General features: G+C 40.4%; 2 protein-coding genes and 1 long non-coding RNA gene across 3 annotated transcripts; 2 read left to right on the top strand and 1 right to left on the bottom strand.

The window, feature by feature from the left end:
- Positions 1-50: 50 nt before the first annotated feature.
- LOC148316751 (uncharacterized) lies at positions 51-7,417 on the top strand. Its single transcript, XR_015840179.1, has 6 exons — positions 51-876; positions 1,851-1,997; positions 2,089-2,184; positions 4,851-5,022; positions 5,216-5,555; positions 6,792-7,417. It is a non-coding gene; the product is annotated as an uncharacterized LOC148316751 (long non-coding RNA).
- On the bottom strand, positions 488-7,884 carry ints7 (integrator complex subunit 7). The gene is made up of 20 exons (XM_088286477.1): positions 7,701-7,884; positions 7,422-7,551; positions 7,145-7,291; positions 6,779-6,916; positions 6,550-6,596; positions 6,221-6,420; positions 6,021-6,143; positions 5,683-5,800; positions 5,453-5,581; positions 5,233-5,330; positions 4,828-5,067; positions 4,530-4,667; positions 3,889-4,095; positions 3,458-3,652; positions 2,841-2,944; positions 2,533-2,601; positions 2,056-2,188; positions 1,875-1,973; positions 1,237-1,425; positions 488-981 (listed from the first exon to the last, which is right to left on the bottom strand). Exons 1-20 carry the CDS (start codon positions 7,792-7,794, stop codon positions 700-702), a joined length of 2,880 nt encoding a protein of 959 aa, XP_088142603.1. The 5' UTR covers positions 7,795-7,884; the 3' UTR covers positions 488-699.
- A 249-nt stretch (positions 7,885-8,133) lies between these two features.
- On the top strand, positions 8,134-14,051 carry dtl (denticleless E3 ubiquitin protein ligase adapter). Its single transcript, XM_088286478.1, has 15 exons — positions 8,134-8,513; positions 9,085-9,222; positions 9,306-9,398; positions 9,472-9,533; positions 9,664-9,784; positions 9,926-9,991; positions 10,115-10,230; positions 10,310-10,383; positions 10,472-10,578; positions 10,662-10,766; positions 11,484-11,596; positions 11,686-11,775; positions 11,877-12,000; positions 12,094-12,710; positions 13,396-14,051. Exons 1-15 carry the CDS (start codon positions 8,462-8,464, stop codon positions 13,459-13,461), a joined length of 1,944 nt encoding a protein of 647 aa, XP_088142604.1. The 5' UTR covers positions 8,134-8,461; the 3' UTR covers positions 13,462-14,051.
- Positions 14,052-14,153: the final 102 nt, after the last annotated feature.

Genomic DNA, 14,153 nt, shown 5'->3' with positions numbered 1-14,153 from the left:
TTCTGAAATCTCATAGCGGAAGTTACGCATTTACTCTGTCTCTTGCGCTCACCTAGTACCAGTTTCCTCATCTCAAGTGCGCAAGATCTCTTGTCAAATGATGATGGTTTTATTATCTTGTTAGCAAATCGATCGTCGCTGGCCTTCTTGGTATAGTTGCATTACTTCGCCAGAGAGAGGGCGTGAATTTAAATGTTAAAAGGCAAGTGCATGCTTACATTTTAATCAGTTAAAAAAAATCTTACAAGGTGTTTCTTAATTTGCGTCGAAACAGAATAAAGATAATGACCACATTCTTTAAAATGTATGTTATATTGTTAGAAATAACAGTCGAGTACAATAAGTACCTCTAACAGCTGATCATGATTAGTCTGCCCCCTGATGGTGCTTTTCGTGAAAAACATCTCTGTAATCCAAGGGCATCCATTACTAAAATGTCATAGAGATTACTGCATGAAATATTAGTGGATTAAGAAAGGGTCGTGGATTTCCAAGCAATTTTGCTTTATCTGTTGACTGGCTTTTATGCAGAAAATGGTCACCTGGACTGCACGCTGTCTAGAAAGAATACCTTGTGGAATTCAGTTATAGTGTCCTTGACACAGACAAAAAGATCATCACAAATTAAATCTAGTAATTTAATCACTGGAACAAATATGTACATAGATACAAGTGAGTCACTGTAGCTAAAAACGGGATCTAAAAACGACTGTATGCACTCCTCTGAGGAGCAGGCTGAGATGCGCTTTGTTGCATTTGGTGGCGGAGCTGCTGGGAGTACGGATCCTCCATGGACTTGACCGACAATGTGGTCTTGGGCCCAGTCTTCCACTCGATGCCGCTCTCGTCCACCACAGAAGCATCCACGGTGACAGCGTGAGTGCCCAGGATGGAAAAATTAAGCAGGAACTGGGTGCTGAAGTAGTCATTGTGGGGTTCCACCCGTTGCTCAATCTCATTGGTTGTACTGTCCAGAGGTATCTGAAAGATATCGAATCATCCAATTGATTAACACGCTCACAAATTCTCCATAAAATGAAAAATAATGACTGTAAAAAGGGGGAAACTGGTGTGATTTTTGAATACTGTATTTACTCAATTGCAAGGAGGGCTTGTTATGGTAAAAACAAATGAATACTATACATTTTGAAATTGTACCTAAAAAAATCATATGCGTGAATTGTGCTGGAGCATACGTCACTCTTTTGCTTGCATTCTTTCATTGCAACATTATACCTTGTAGTCTGCTCCCGGTCCCTTGCTCTGGAGAGTGGACGTGACACACAGACACACTGACTGGATCTTCCTGAAGAGTCCTGGGCTGGAACCGTGTTGAACCACACCTTCTACCTTGAGAGTCAGCTGCTGGTTGTTCTGCACCGGGATAGGCTCGTTTGGTGTTCGTGGGGATGGAGAGAGGGCAAGCTGGAGAATTAATATACCAAGACGCGCGTCAGTCAAAGACAGAACACCAAAAAGCTTACAGGGGGGGAAAAAAAAGAAAAAAGAAAATACATTTGAATATCATGCAACATTTAATTTATTTCAATAGCTCATTAAAAAAATAATCATATCAAAATATATAAGGGGCAAAATTTCATGATTTTTTTTCAAAAGAATAATTTTGATGGTTATCTTACTGCAAAATAAACCCCTGAATTCACAATTTCTAGAAATAAAAACACTACAGAAGAAAAAAAAAACACGATTAATCAAAGGTAAAAGTTAGGAAGTCGCCCTCTGAAAAGTATTTTCCTCTGTGTATAATGAACATGACTAATTCATTGCGACCTTTAGAAAACCACGTAAGGTATTAAGGCTCAGTCTGTTACTAACTTGTTCTTTTGTAGTCTAACGGGAAAAACATCAGTTACCTTGATGCTGGTCGACTGAAGCTTTTGGAAGAAGTACCTCTGGAAAGACAGTGGGACCTTCAGCAGTGCTATGATGGCATCACAAAGACAACCTGTATGCTGAAGAAGAAATTAGTTCAATATGTAGAGTATATTAATTCATACTGCATATACTTGTACATGGTATTTATTTATTTATTACCAGGTATGACACAGGTGGATGCTTCTTGTTTAGGCTCTCCACTTCCTCAAGCACGTGGTTAAAGACTGACATCATCCGTCGCTCATATTCACTCTCTGACTGAACTGCGCCAAGAGGGCCATACTCCTGGTAACTACATCACATCCACACACACGACAAAGTGATCACCTCTTGTCTAATTTTGTGCCATGTTTTCATGTATTGATGCAACACTGAACAGAAACACTGTGGCGCAAACTCATTAGCATGCATATAAATTAAGTTGACATTTCACGGATGTGTCTCTGACAAGGCGCCACATGGAAATGACTAATCTTTTCAAATGTCAGGGTAGTGGAGGTCAGAAAAAAAAAATAATAATATGTTTGACTAAACAGCAGTTGGTAATATGCTGCTATGGAATCCATAGCAAATTCTATTAAAAATGTATTACTACTGTATAATGCAGCATAAATCACTCTCGCAGCCAGAGCTTACCTGACAGCCTGCGGGTCCAATATCAGAGTCTCGATCACGTGAGAGACGAGCAGACAGCTCTGTTGTTGTCTAACCAGGCAGTTAAGAAAAAAAAAAAAAAAAACATCACACAGACAAACACATCAGTCACAGGATTCGTGTTTACCCTAAAAGTATCTCGACACAACTTCATCTGCCCGTAAGGTTTTATCAGACTGGTTAAGTGGTATCGATGTTGTGGTATCGGAGCATTGAGTATGACTATGCCTAAAGACAATATTGGCAGCAACACCGACACTAGTATTGATACTGTCTTAGTAATAGGATACAGCTCCACATTTCGGAGGGTGGCGTAGTCTGCGTCAAACGATGACTGGTGCAACTCAGCATAGCGGGCGGCGAGACTTTTGAACTCGTCCATGCATACTTTCATCTGAAACACGCAGAAATACAGTGACGCAGATTTTTAAAACTGACACATGGGCCAGGTCAACTGCAAATTAAGTATATATATAAAAAAATAAATAAATAAATAATAAAAAAAAGCAAGAAATTAGTACATTTTAATATAAAAATAATTCTATTTTTTTTTTTAAATCAATACCGTTTATCCTAAAAAGGATCGCTAATGAGGACATGAGAAAAAGTGATGAAGGGGTTTCCCTACTTACTAAAAAATATATCGTAGTGCCATCCCACTGACCATACACCAACTCAAGATAAACAACATGGAGGACAATAATTAATTTCGGATAGTCACAAAGGAATATGGATAAATAATCTAATAAGTATTATATTCAATACCATTAAACGTTGATGTAAAAATCAATATTTTATGTCGTAAATGAGTACAAACAATTCAAAGGAAGAAAACAACTAAATTAATGCAACAAATATAGCACTCTTGATAATGTCAATTTTGGGTGAATGAATCAATTTGTTTTACCTGCAAAGAAATGCGTCCACAGCTCTGCAGGTCGTGGCCCGTGCTCAGGGCGAGGGAGGTGGCGACGGCCGGAGGGGGGCTGGTCTTGAGGCTGTTGCAGGTGCAAATGAGCTGGGACAGTGCTTGCAGGTTGTCGATGCGCAGCTTAATGAACTCACACTGGAATGTAAGTGGATTTAAAGGAGTGCTGGCCGCCTAGAGGGGAAGATTAATCACATAACCTTATATTAACGCCGCAGTCGCACATGCCTCAAGATGAATTGACAAGATACGGGCAGGTATTATGCACATTAATCCGCTAACAGGCAGTATGGGATCCGATCCAACACCAAGACTATCAAGAGGATCATCAGCCAGGAGCATCTGTCACTGGTGATGGAGTTAGTGAAATAAATGTTTTTTGGCAGCCAGATGCCTGGCAGTTAACTGACTGTGAGGGAGGCAATGCCCTTTTGGTAGGAGCGCAGGGCCTCGGCAATGGCGCTCATGGCTCCGCTGTAGTCTCCGTCCTCCATGTGTGTCAGGCACTGCTCAGCCTGGGAGAACTCCTTGAGGCTGTTGAGCCAGAAGTAGAAGTGCTCGGATGCCACGCGGGTTCGCAGACTCTGGTACAGCTCGCTGGAGAACTCGTGGCACCCCTGCGGATTCAGGAAGACGCATTTCATGCAACCGCACAAAGCTGGACGTTGCAATAAAAAGTTCAACTACAATTCCCTTTACAGATAAACATATGATTTGAATTCTATTTTATTTGATTATACTAATTATGTAGTAGAACCACTTCTGTTGGGATCTTGCCATTATTCCTAGTAAAGTAAAGTAATGTAAAGTAATAAATAAATTAATTAATTAATTAATTAATTAATTAATAAAATAAAATAAAATAAAATAAAATAAAATAAAATAAAATAAAATAAAATAAAATAAAATAAAATAAAATAAAATAAAATAAAATAAAATAAAATAAAATAAAATATACGCCTCCGTTTTTACTTCCAGTGTACAGCACAGAACCAGTTGCTAGAAACTGCTTTACGATCAATAATAAGCCATGAGTAAAGTTCATAATTACCATGCGGGAAGCCTGCCGTGCGATCCGGTATACGGTCCAACCATTGGCGACATTCTCAAGCTGCTGTTTAATGACGGTCTTCACTTCTGCTGACAGCGATGACTGGCTGGCCACAAAAATCACAGTCGCCAAAGACACCTGGGTGGGATCATAGAAGACAGGAAGGAAAATGAGGGATAGATGACCAGATGCCACAGGCGCCATGTTAGCGACAGAGTAGCAAGCGTTGGTTGGACATGTCAATACAAACAAAAACTACATTTAAATATTGCCAGCGGGGTGTATCAACTTTTCTCACCAGAAGCTCTTGCTGTTTGTCAGTGGACGAGTGACTCGCCACCCGGTAGAGGTCCACCAGATCTCCCAGCATGCTGTCACCCAACACTGGCAAATGCGTGGCGATGGCTGACAGAGTGTGGCACATGAGCACGCGAGAGGAGTCGCAGGACAAATGGAGTTGACCGAGCAGGAATTCTACAGTGGACTGGCTGAGGTGAGGTCGATTCTTCAGCAGCTTTACCAAAGATGTGAGGGTGGTCTAACATCACAGAATTGAAAAATTGTAAGCAAACGTGAAGCTATTTTAGGACATTATTCATGAGAACTCAATCAGGCTTTATATGACTGAGTTAATTATAATTATGAAGGCAAAGTAACAGGATTAAATGCTCGTTTGTTCAATGCAGATACTGTCCTGCCTTACTTTAAGTGTAGCCTGTGAACTGGGGCTGCCGTCTTGACTGCAAAGCATCACCAGTGACTCCAGCCCTAATACTGTATCCTGCTCCAGATGGGCAATATCTGAGGATACACACACACACACACACACAAATATAAGGCCGAGTAATATGAGAAGGAAGCGTTTTTAAGGAGGTAGCGCCAGCACTGTCAATAAATAACGTGTCAGCGGACATCTAACATACCTTTCTCGGGACAGGAAATGACAATGTTGGAGAGTACAATGACCCCATGAGCAGCGACAGCCAGGTTGCTATGGTAACAGCACTCCTGTGCCAATTTCACCAGGTCAGTGATGCGAGGGGAAGCGGAAACTGAAGAAAATAGTTTGAATTGAAATTATTCAATTAACGGTTTAAAGCAAATAAGAAGGCTAAATTGTGTTTAGATATATTTATTAGAGAATGAATCTCACCTGTTGTATGACTGAAGTACTGCTTAATTGCAATTGTTTCAGAGAGGGTGGAGAGCACAGACAACATGCCCAGCTTCAAACTAACGTAGGGACTGCTCAGTGCACACTCACAAAGGGTCTGCAAGTGAAAACAAAAATCCGATCAGGTTTAGCATAAAGTTTGTAATTTAAACCATGCCTACCAGTTTAAACAATGATGTTGCACATTTTTCACATCGCAGGGCATGAGGTTCATATGAAAGTCAAAGCAGGTGACTGATTTTTTTTTTTTTTTTACTGTGTACAATTTGTACCATTCATAAAAAAAAATAAAAAAATAAAAATTAAGACACATGTACCTGTGTGTTTTCCCTTATCCAAAGATGAGGAGCTTTTTTCGCTAGAAGCTTTAGATCATTAATTGCCAGCCTCTTGACGGCTTTGCGCGGATCATCCTTCAGGTATTGAAGGAGGAGCTGCAACTATAGGATCAAAAAAAGAGGTTCAAAGGACTAGTCTATTATAGTAGAAATGGTCTGATTTATCCAAAAGCCACAACCTGCTTGGGTATGTCAATCAGGGAGGAGGCAGCGAGCTGCGTGAAAGTGTGCAGGGTCACAATGACCATGGGCGTGGAGGGGTAAGAGGTGACCAGGTTCTGTAAAAGTTCTCGACTGCTGGATGCCAAACTAGCGTCATGGTGCATGTGCTGCAGCATGGGGATCAACTTCAGTTTCAGGTCAACAGGGGTCTCCAAACCTGGGGTGGCGTTTAGACAAAGAAATGTGACTTCTCAAAAATATCACGCACTGGAGGTGCTACTTTAAGTAGAAAGTAAATTATCGGAATTTATGTTAGTTACAGTTTCAAGAATATTACAAATATTACCTTGAATCATCTCACTGACTTTGTTGCAAATCCCAGCAGCAAAGACTCTAAAACAGCAAACAGCGGTTTAGTTCATCACATTCTTTTTTTACATTTTGGACAGTCCAGACATACAACATTGTGGTTACTACTGGCACACAACGAAACAGCTGGGTTACTTTGTCACAGTATGAGCAGAACTCTTTGATGATACAAGGAATCAACAATTATGTTTACAGTATATCCTTACTTTGACTGTGCAGAAAAGCTGGCTGCAGCAAATATAGCCGCTTCCACTTCCACGTTGTCATGAGAGTCGAGACTCTGGCGAATACTGTGGTGGGCGTTCTTCCTCTCTGGGATGATGGAAGCCAAACTGCCGAGCATCCTGATGAGAAGCAAAAGCATGATTGTAAACTTTTATTGCTTCTATGTCTGCGCTGATACAAAGAAGTGTGTCAATATGGTAGCGCTGGGCGATTAATTTATTTGATTTGCTTTTCCATTTATTTATATAGCACTTTAACTACAACTACAAGACAATAATTGAAAAAATACAATCATAAACAAATAAATACAATGTTATTTTGTATTGCGCATCTCCAATATGAATTACCTCAAAGTAATGGCTCGGGCCACGGGGTCGTTGCTATGGATGACTGAAAAGACCCTTTTGACAAATTCGTCCACATTGAGGATTTTTTCCAGGTGCTTTTCACTCTGCTGCGTTACTTTTAGTACACAAAGGCGAAGGAAGTTGTTCCTGAAACCAGAGAAACAACCTTGTTTCGATATGCGCTCATTCTGTGATGTTTACGTGTTTACTACAATCCAAAATGAATAACAGAAAGTTTGACAATCATTAAAATATAATCCAGATAGGAGAGCCATACCCCAGTCTGAATATGTCTGCGAGTTTCAGAAACGCAGAATTAATGAGGATGGGAAAGGGGTACTTGAGGAAGAGTTTTGGAAAGAGCACCACAGCTTCACACTGCTCTCCGGGCTTTCCCGATCGCAGCCCTGAAAGAAAAGCACATCGAATACATGACAAACCAATGTTCTACAATCACAACATCATCATGCGGATTAAGATATGGACATTTTATTTGGCTACAATCAATGAAAACTGGAAGCTCTGTTAAAACGTTAGCAGGCTAGCATGTCGGCACCTTTGTCAAGCTCCAAGAGTGCAGAATTGGCGTCAAGTTCTTGCTCGCCATAGCAAGCCTCCGACAGGAATGAGCGAGCCGTTGAAAGAGACATGTTTTGTTATTTTCCGCCTTAATATTTCACTTTTGAAGGCACAAACGCGCTTACTTTTTATTTTGCGTGCATATTTGAACCGGATGTAACGCGTCCATCCGCTACAATGTCACAATAAAATAATAAAAGATTATTTGTTTTACACGGTGGTAGTCTGGAAACAAATTACATTTGGCCAAGTCATTTACCATAGAAAAATATACACATTGCTTATCCAAGTAAGTGTTTCTCATTCAAGATTATCAAACTTGTACGCATTAGAAGAAAGAGAAGAAAAGTTAAAACAAATCTACGCAACGTTATACAACATATAATTTGAGTCTTGCTTACTTCAACTAGAAGTATTTCATGTTCATATATAATTTTCAAATGTTTACAGTTTTGAAGTCATAAACTATGTATTTTATTTTGAAAGTCAAGTAGCGCAAAGAAAGCGGAACTAGATGTTCTACTGGAGGGCAAGTGGCTGTATGGACCAATGGTGACGCTGAATACTGGTTTAGCGCGGAATTCAGTCAAAGCGTTCAGACGATCGCTTCGCGGGAAAGAAAGGCCACTTTAACTTAGCTTACTACCACCAGACAAGAAGCTGACAAACGTTGTAGTCTAACAAATACACTGAAATATCTGTTAGAATAATCAGATCGTCTCCCACTGAAGCACAGTGATGCTTTTTCGTTCAATTATTGACAATCGTCTAGGCAGACAACGGCAGAATGGTAAGACAAAATGTGGATTTTTGAAAAGAACGATGAGTTCAGTTTTGCAAGCGTTATGATACTCGATTTACAATATGTGTGTGCGTTGTAATACTTTTAATACGTTTTAAATGCGCAACATCCGAGTTGTTTTCTTGGCTCGCGTGCGACGTCAGTTAAAATGAAAATTAAACTGATTTAAGATCCTGTTTTGGGTTTAATCTAGCGGATCTCTATATGAATCCCTTATCGATCATTACCACCAACTGTGGATCTTCTTATTTGCAGTTGTGTTTTGAATTAGTTTCACAATTTCCTCCATCTTTAGCAACTGACTTGACCAATGTACAACTGACATTTTGATTGGACCGATAGACTCCTTCATTTAGTTAAAGTTGTGACATACTTAGCAATTGAGCATTAACATGATCATTTTTATTGAATAGTTGCCCTAGAATAGGTAAGTGACCTGTAACAAGTGAGTTATAAACATAATTTGTATTTACCGCAACCAATTACAGGGTAAAAGTTGTCCATTTCACTCAAAAAGTTATATCTTTTAACTGATATTTCCATGTGTTCATCTGTCCAGCGTTACCTGCACAGCCCTGGACCAAGTACCCTCTGAGCTCCCTTCTGGAAGGCTACCAGTGTGTTCGTCATGATGAGCACATCTCCTTTGGCAACCTCGGAGATTCCGTGCCCCCGTTTGGATTATCCTTCTCCTCTGGTAGAACACTTGATATTTACCATCAGATGACCAAATGTTTGTTACCATACATTTGACGCCAGACTGTATCCATGTTTTCACAGCAAGGGAGATTCAGGATGTTCTGGCTGTGGCAAACGAAGAAGGCATTGTTAGGATTTACAACACAGAGGGGGGAGGAAACCGACTTCTGAAAGGTCCGCTATGCAACTTTTCTACAGCCACGCATCGTTTTGGAATAAAGGAAGCTAACCCTGTGTATACTTGCAGAATGGTTGGCTCATGAGAATGCCGTCTTTGACATAGCATGGGTGCCTGGGGAGTCTCAATTGGTAAGACGTAGTCAAGACTAACTAAGTATTTCTTCTGCTACCATTCCCTCTCAAGCAATATATAACAAATAGACACAAAAATGTTGTTTGTGTTCCTCCGTTTTTTTTTATTGTCATGCATCCACCGTAGGTGACTGCTGCAGGAGACCAAATGGCCAGGTTGTGGGATGTAAAGTCAGGCGAGCTGTTAGGCAGCTTCAAGGGCCACCTCTGCAGCCTCAAATCTGTCGCATTCGCTTCAGAGGACAAGGGTATAACTTCTTTTTCTTCTAAAAGCCAACTAGCTGGGATATGCTTCAGCTCACCCAGTTGCACGGAATATAGATAGATAGATAACTATGTTTATGAATACAAATCCTTTCATATAATTTACATTATTTGTCTTCTCACAGCTGTGTTCTGTACTGGTGCGAGAGATGGAAATATTTTAGTGTGGGATACCAGATGCAGCAAAAAAGGTCAAATTTACATTTTCTTTTGTCATACTTTTTTACTTGGGGAAAAAAGACAGATTTGACTAATTATCTCATTATTATTACATTATTATACACTATTAATCTCATAATTTGAAATTTGCATAGACGGTTTCTACAAACCAGTGAAACAAATCCAGGGTGCTCATAACAAACCCGATACACAACCCCCATCGAAAACAAAGAAGAGACGACTCTGCACGCGTGGCATGGCTCCCAGTGTGGTGAGTTTCCTTGACAAAGCTTTGTTCAAGAAAATAGAACCTTGTGCTGCGGGACGTCTGACATTCCCATGTTTTGCAGGACACCCAGCAGAGTGTAACCGTGGTATTATTTCAAGATCAGCACACTCTCATCTCCTCGGGGGCAGTTGATGGGTTAGACGCACCCCTTCGTATGCTTATATTACATGTAACCTTTCTCAATGTCTTTCAGGTTAATCATGTATCTAATTAATCTTAAAAGGTTTGTTAAGATGTGGGACTTGAGGAAAAACTACACCGCACACCATCACGAACCTGTGGCCCTGCAGACGTACCCGTATCCTGGTTCTTCTATGCGCGTGCGACTTGGTTAGTTTTGCACTTTTGGCTAATGCTCACATGAACTTTTGAAATGCCAGAGAACGGGACAAATTATTCTGCTTGTATTGCAGGTTATTCTGGTCTTGTCCTGGACTCCACAAGGTCTAATGTCATGTGTAACTGCACCGATGACAACATTTACATGTTCAATGTCAGTGGAATAAAAACGACACCAGGTAAACTAAAAGCTACACGATGTGTATTGATTTAACATAATAGGAGCCTGCCAGCGTCATTTATTTACCAAGACTTACCACTAGATGGAGCTATAAACTAAATTGAGTGGGGCAGGAGGAGGACGAGAAAAGGTTTTTTGTTTTTCTGTGGTCATTGCTGGTAAAATAATAATTTTATTAAAGCGGAATTCTGAAGTCCAACACACTTCACTTAGATTAGCCAAATGATATTAGATTTAATCCAAAAGTGAAATTAAAGTAATGCTGATCAACATCAGACTTTGTGCATGAATTTGTATTATTTTAGCCTGAGGAAATTATGGAAATAATTGAGGCTCAAACTTTTAATAACTGCACCGAAGGCAACTTGAAAATATCTTTTTTCAACAATCACAAATGTATAACGTCACCAAAAAGTTTTAGTCTCCATTTGATCTCACAGGCTTTGTTTGACTTCAGAGACATATTTTCCCCAATAATGTTGTCCGAATGCTGAATTGTACAACTTGAGTGACATTATAACTGGAGCAGTTTCACTCCAGTCTTATCAGAGTCGGGATGTCGACAGGGTCGCTTTGCAAGACTGACTTGTTATGAAATCCATTACAACACATCCACAGTTTAAAGATGATACTTGAACAGTTGCTGCTGAAGTTGCGAAATAATTCTGCCACACAATCGTCTTTGTTTCTCATTCCAATATGTTTTCTCCCGCAGAGGCAGTGTTCAGTGGCCATCAGAACTCATCTTTTTACATCAAATCTACAATTAGCCCAGATGACCAGTTCTTGGCCAGTGGTTCAAGTGATAACCACACATACATCTGGAAGGTACATATTCATTATGTAACAAAGAAAAGGTAAATTCCTACTTATTATTCTAAATCTTCACAACACCTGCACATATTCGTCCATTTCAGATCTCTGATCCTAGACACCCTCCCATGACTCTCCAAGGCCACAGTGAGGAAGTGACATCTGTGGCATGGTGCCCGACAGACTTCACAAAGGTGAGTGGACGGTCTCGTATGCCGAGCGTTCACTCAAACCTTCTGCGCATAAGATTGATTTCCTTCATCATGGTTTTCAATTCTCTCTTCTCGAACGGCAGATCGCCTCCTGCTCTGATGACCACACTGTACGCATCTGGCGCCTTCACCGTGAAATGGACGGCGCACAGTCATCAGTGGGAGAGGCTAATCTCATCGGCTGGGCACGTCCTAAGAGTCCGCACAGTAAGAACAGTCTTTGTAAACGGCTGCTAAATTCCTATTCAGACGTATTAGTACATCAGAACATCTTAAATATTAATTTGATCTTGTTTTTAGAACCTTCAAATCCCACTGAGACAACCCCTGCTAAGGGCCAAAGGGCAGAGAGCATTGAAGGTCCAGCATCTCCGCGCCTCGCTGCCTGTGCTCCCAGTGTGGCCACCTTACCTTTGTCCTCAAGCACCACATCACCTGTCCATTCACAGCAAGCCAAAGCCGCTAATTATCAGAAAACACCACGTTCCATCAAATTGTGGCTCTCCCCGAGACAAGGATCTCCAAGCCAGAAGAGCCCTGTGCTGTGTAAAGTTCTGAGTCCGTGTCCTCAGAGCTCGGCAGGTTGTCCTTCTCCTATGGCACCACGAGCCAAACGCAGGCTGGAGACTGCCAACGGCTCAGCTGATGAACGTGAGGGCGCAAAACCGTGCGAGTGTGACTCAGAACTCTACCATTTGGCCAAAAGGAGCAGGGCCCAGTCTGGAATTTCCCATCCAACTCATGAGGATATGCTACAGACAGACAATCATAATGAGGAAGAGCGAGCATCTTCAAGACAAACTGGCAAAGAGAACTGCTGCCCTGGGGTGACAGACTGGCTGTCAGTGATGGGCCAAAAGATGAAAGGAAGCCCAAGTGCTGCAAAGAAACATGCGGGCAAGATGCCAGCTTCACCGGTAAGCACACTCTCAATTTTTTTTTTTTTTTTTAAAGATGTGCTTGTAGTCAAACAATACCCTGAGGGTCCTTAATTCCTCTTTAAAGGCAACCAGTTCAGTTAAAAGCATGTTACTGGAATGTGGGAGGAATTTGAACCCCAAACCTCAGAACTGTGATGCAGATAATATTTCTCGTTGAGTTCATATTGAACAAGAAGGACTTTGGTTGACTGTGACACAAGGAATGCGTTAAAATGCATGTGATTGTTCTGTGTTATTCCTGGATGCTTGCAATTACTACAGTAATTCCCTGCAATGTTGCACTGAATAGATTACAAGCATTTAGTCCAAATAAGAAAATATTAAGTCTGGGTTTGTATAGCAAGGTCAGGGTTCAAACCAATCTCCACCAATTAAGGACTTAGGAACTGCACATTGATGCAAAGAAACCACACTGTAGTTGAACTTGCACTTCACAGGACACAAAAGAAACTTGTTTCTTTTGGTTGCTTGCTGCTGTTAACGCTGGCCACGATGATTCAGGCATTCGGAATATGTTGCCCGTCGAGAAAATCACGCTCAGCTCTCTTGCAACTTCATCAAGAGTCAGTGTTATGAAATGAATAGAAATACATGGATCATGATGGAAGATGTAGTGAAATGGAAATTGTAGTTTAATATTTTGTCTTCTCTACTTTTTCAGACTTTGAGCCCCCTGCAGAACATGAAAAAAATATCCTCTTATTTCATGAGGAGACCCACAGAGTGACCCATCAGCATCTATTTGTTTCTGTTTGTGATTCTGTGTGGAGTGTGTTATAAGTCGTTTTAACAGGAGCCAACAAACGGCTTTGTACTGTATAATTGTTCACTAATTCATTTTCCTTGACACACTGTTTGACTATTTCATATTTATTGTGCCATAGCTTGTTACTGCCTCCTCAACGTTTTTAATGCTGCACAGTCACAGATTGACAACGTTGTTGTAGAATTTTTTTCCTCTAACATGCTATTATTAAGAACTGCATTTGACACAACTTACTCCATTTTATCAGGTTGTTGATGCACAAACTTTTAAACTTTTGAAATCTGAATAAATTGGTTTGTACAGTAAAGAATGAAAGTAAAATTAATTATTTAGTCGCTCTTGGAGCCTTTCTATGAACATGTGTTACTTACTCATGAAGCATGTCAGCTCTTATCTGCGCTCCACTTTTTGTGATTTTGTTATTTTTGGTTGTTGTTGAGCAAATGCTCCAGTTGTTATGTACAAAATAGCAAGTGGTTGTTAAGCGGTTTGTTTGTGATGCACAGTTGAGTGGGCAGATTTTTATTAAAAAGAACATATTTTTAAAAAGATGAAGGCTGCACTTGCCTTTGTATTTTTTTAGAGTCAGTTTTCATATCCCATGGGTGGCGGTAATATTTTTTTAATTATTTATTTCTCATGATATAACGATT

This window comes from Idiotropiscis lumnitzeri, chromosome 21, assembly GCF_059441095.1.
Source record: "Idiotropiscis lumnitzeri isolate Australia: NSW breed Sydney's pygmy pipehorse chromosome 21, RoL_Ilum_1.0, whole genome shotgun sequence".
Taxonomy (NCBI): domain Eukaryota; kingdom Metazoa; phylum Chordata; class Actinopteri; order Syngnathiformes; family Syngnathidae; genus Idiotropiscis; species Idiotropiscis lumnitzeri.
This window is presented reverse-complemented; position numbering and strand designations above follow the sequence as displayed.

What these genes read in the sequence shown, in the direction of transcription:
- ints7 (XM_088286477.1), bottom strand. Translation starts at nt 7,794, where the DNA reads ATGTCTCTTTCAACGGCTCGCTCATTCCTGTCGGAGGCTTGCTATGGC. An exon ending in GGATAAGGGAAAACACACAG is followed by an intron (nt 5,801 to 6,020) that starts GTACATGTGTCT and finishes TTTCACTTGCAG; the next exon opens with ACCCTTTGTGAGTGTGCACT. An exon ending in GACCGGGAGCAGACTACAAG is followed by an intron (nt 982 to 1,236) that starts GTATAATGTTGC and finishes GATATCTTTCAG; the next exon opens with ATACCTCTGGACAGTACAAC.
- dtl (XM_088286478.1), top strand. Translation starts at nt 8,462, where the DNA reads ATGCTTTTTCGTTCAATTATTGACAATCGTCTAGGCAGACAACGGCAG. An exon ending in GTGGCATGGCTCCCAGTGTG is followed by an intron (nt 10,231 to 10,309) that starts GTGAGTTTCCTT and finishes CATGTTTTGCAG; the next exon opens with GACACCCAGCAGAGTGTAAC. An exon ending in ACCACACATACATCTGGAAG is followed by an intron (nt 11,597 to 11,685) that starts GTACATATTCAT and finishes CGTCCATTTCAG; the next exon opens with ATCTCTGATCCTAGACACCC.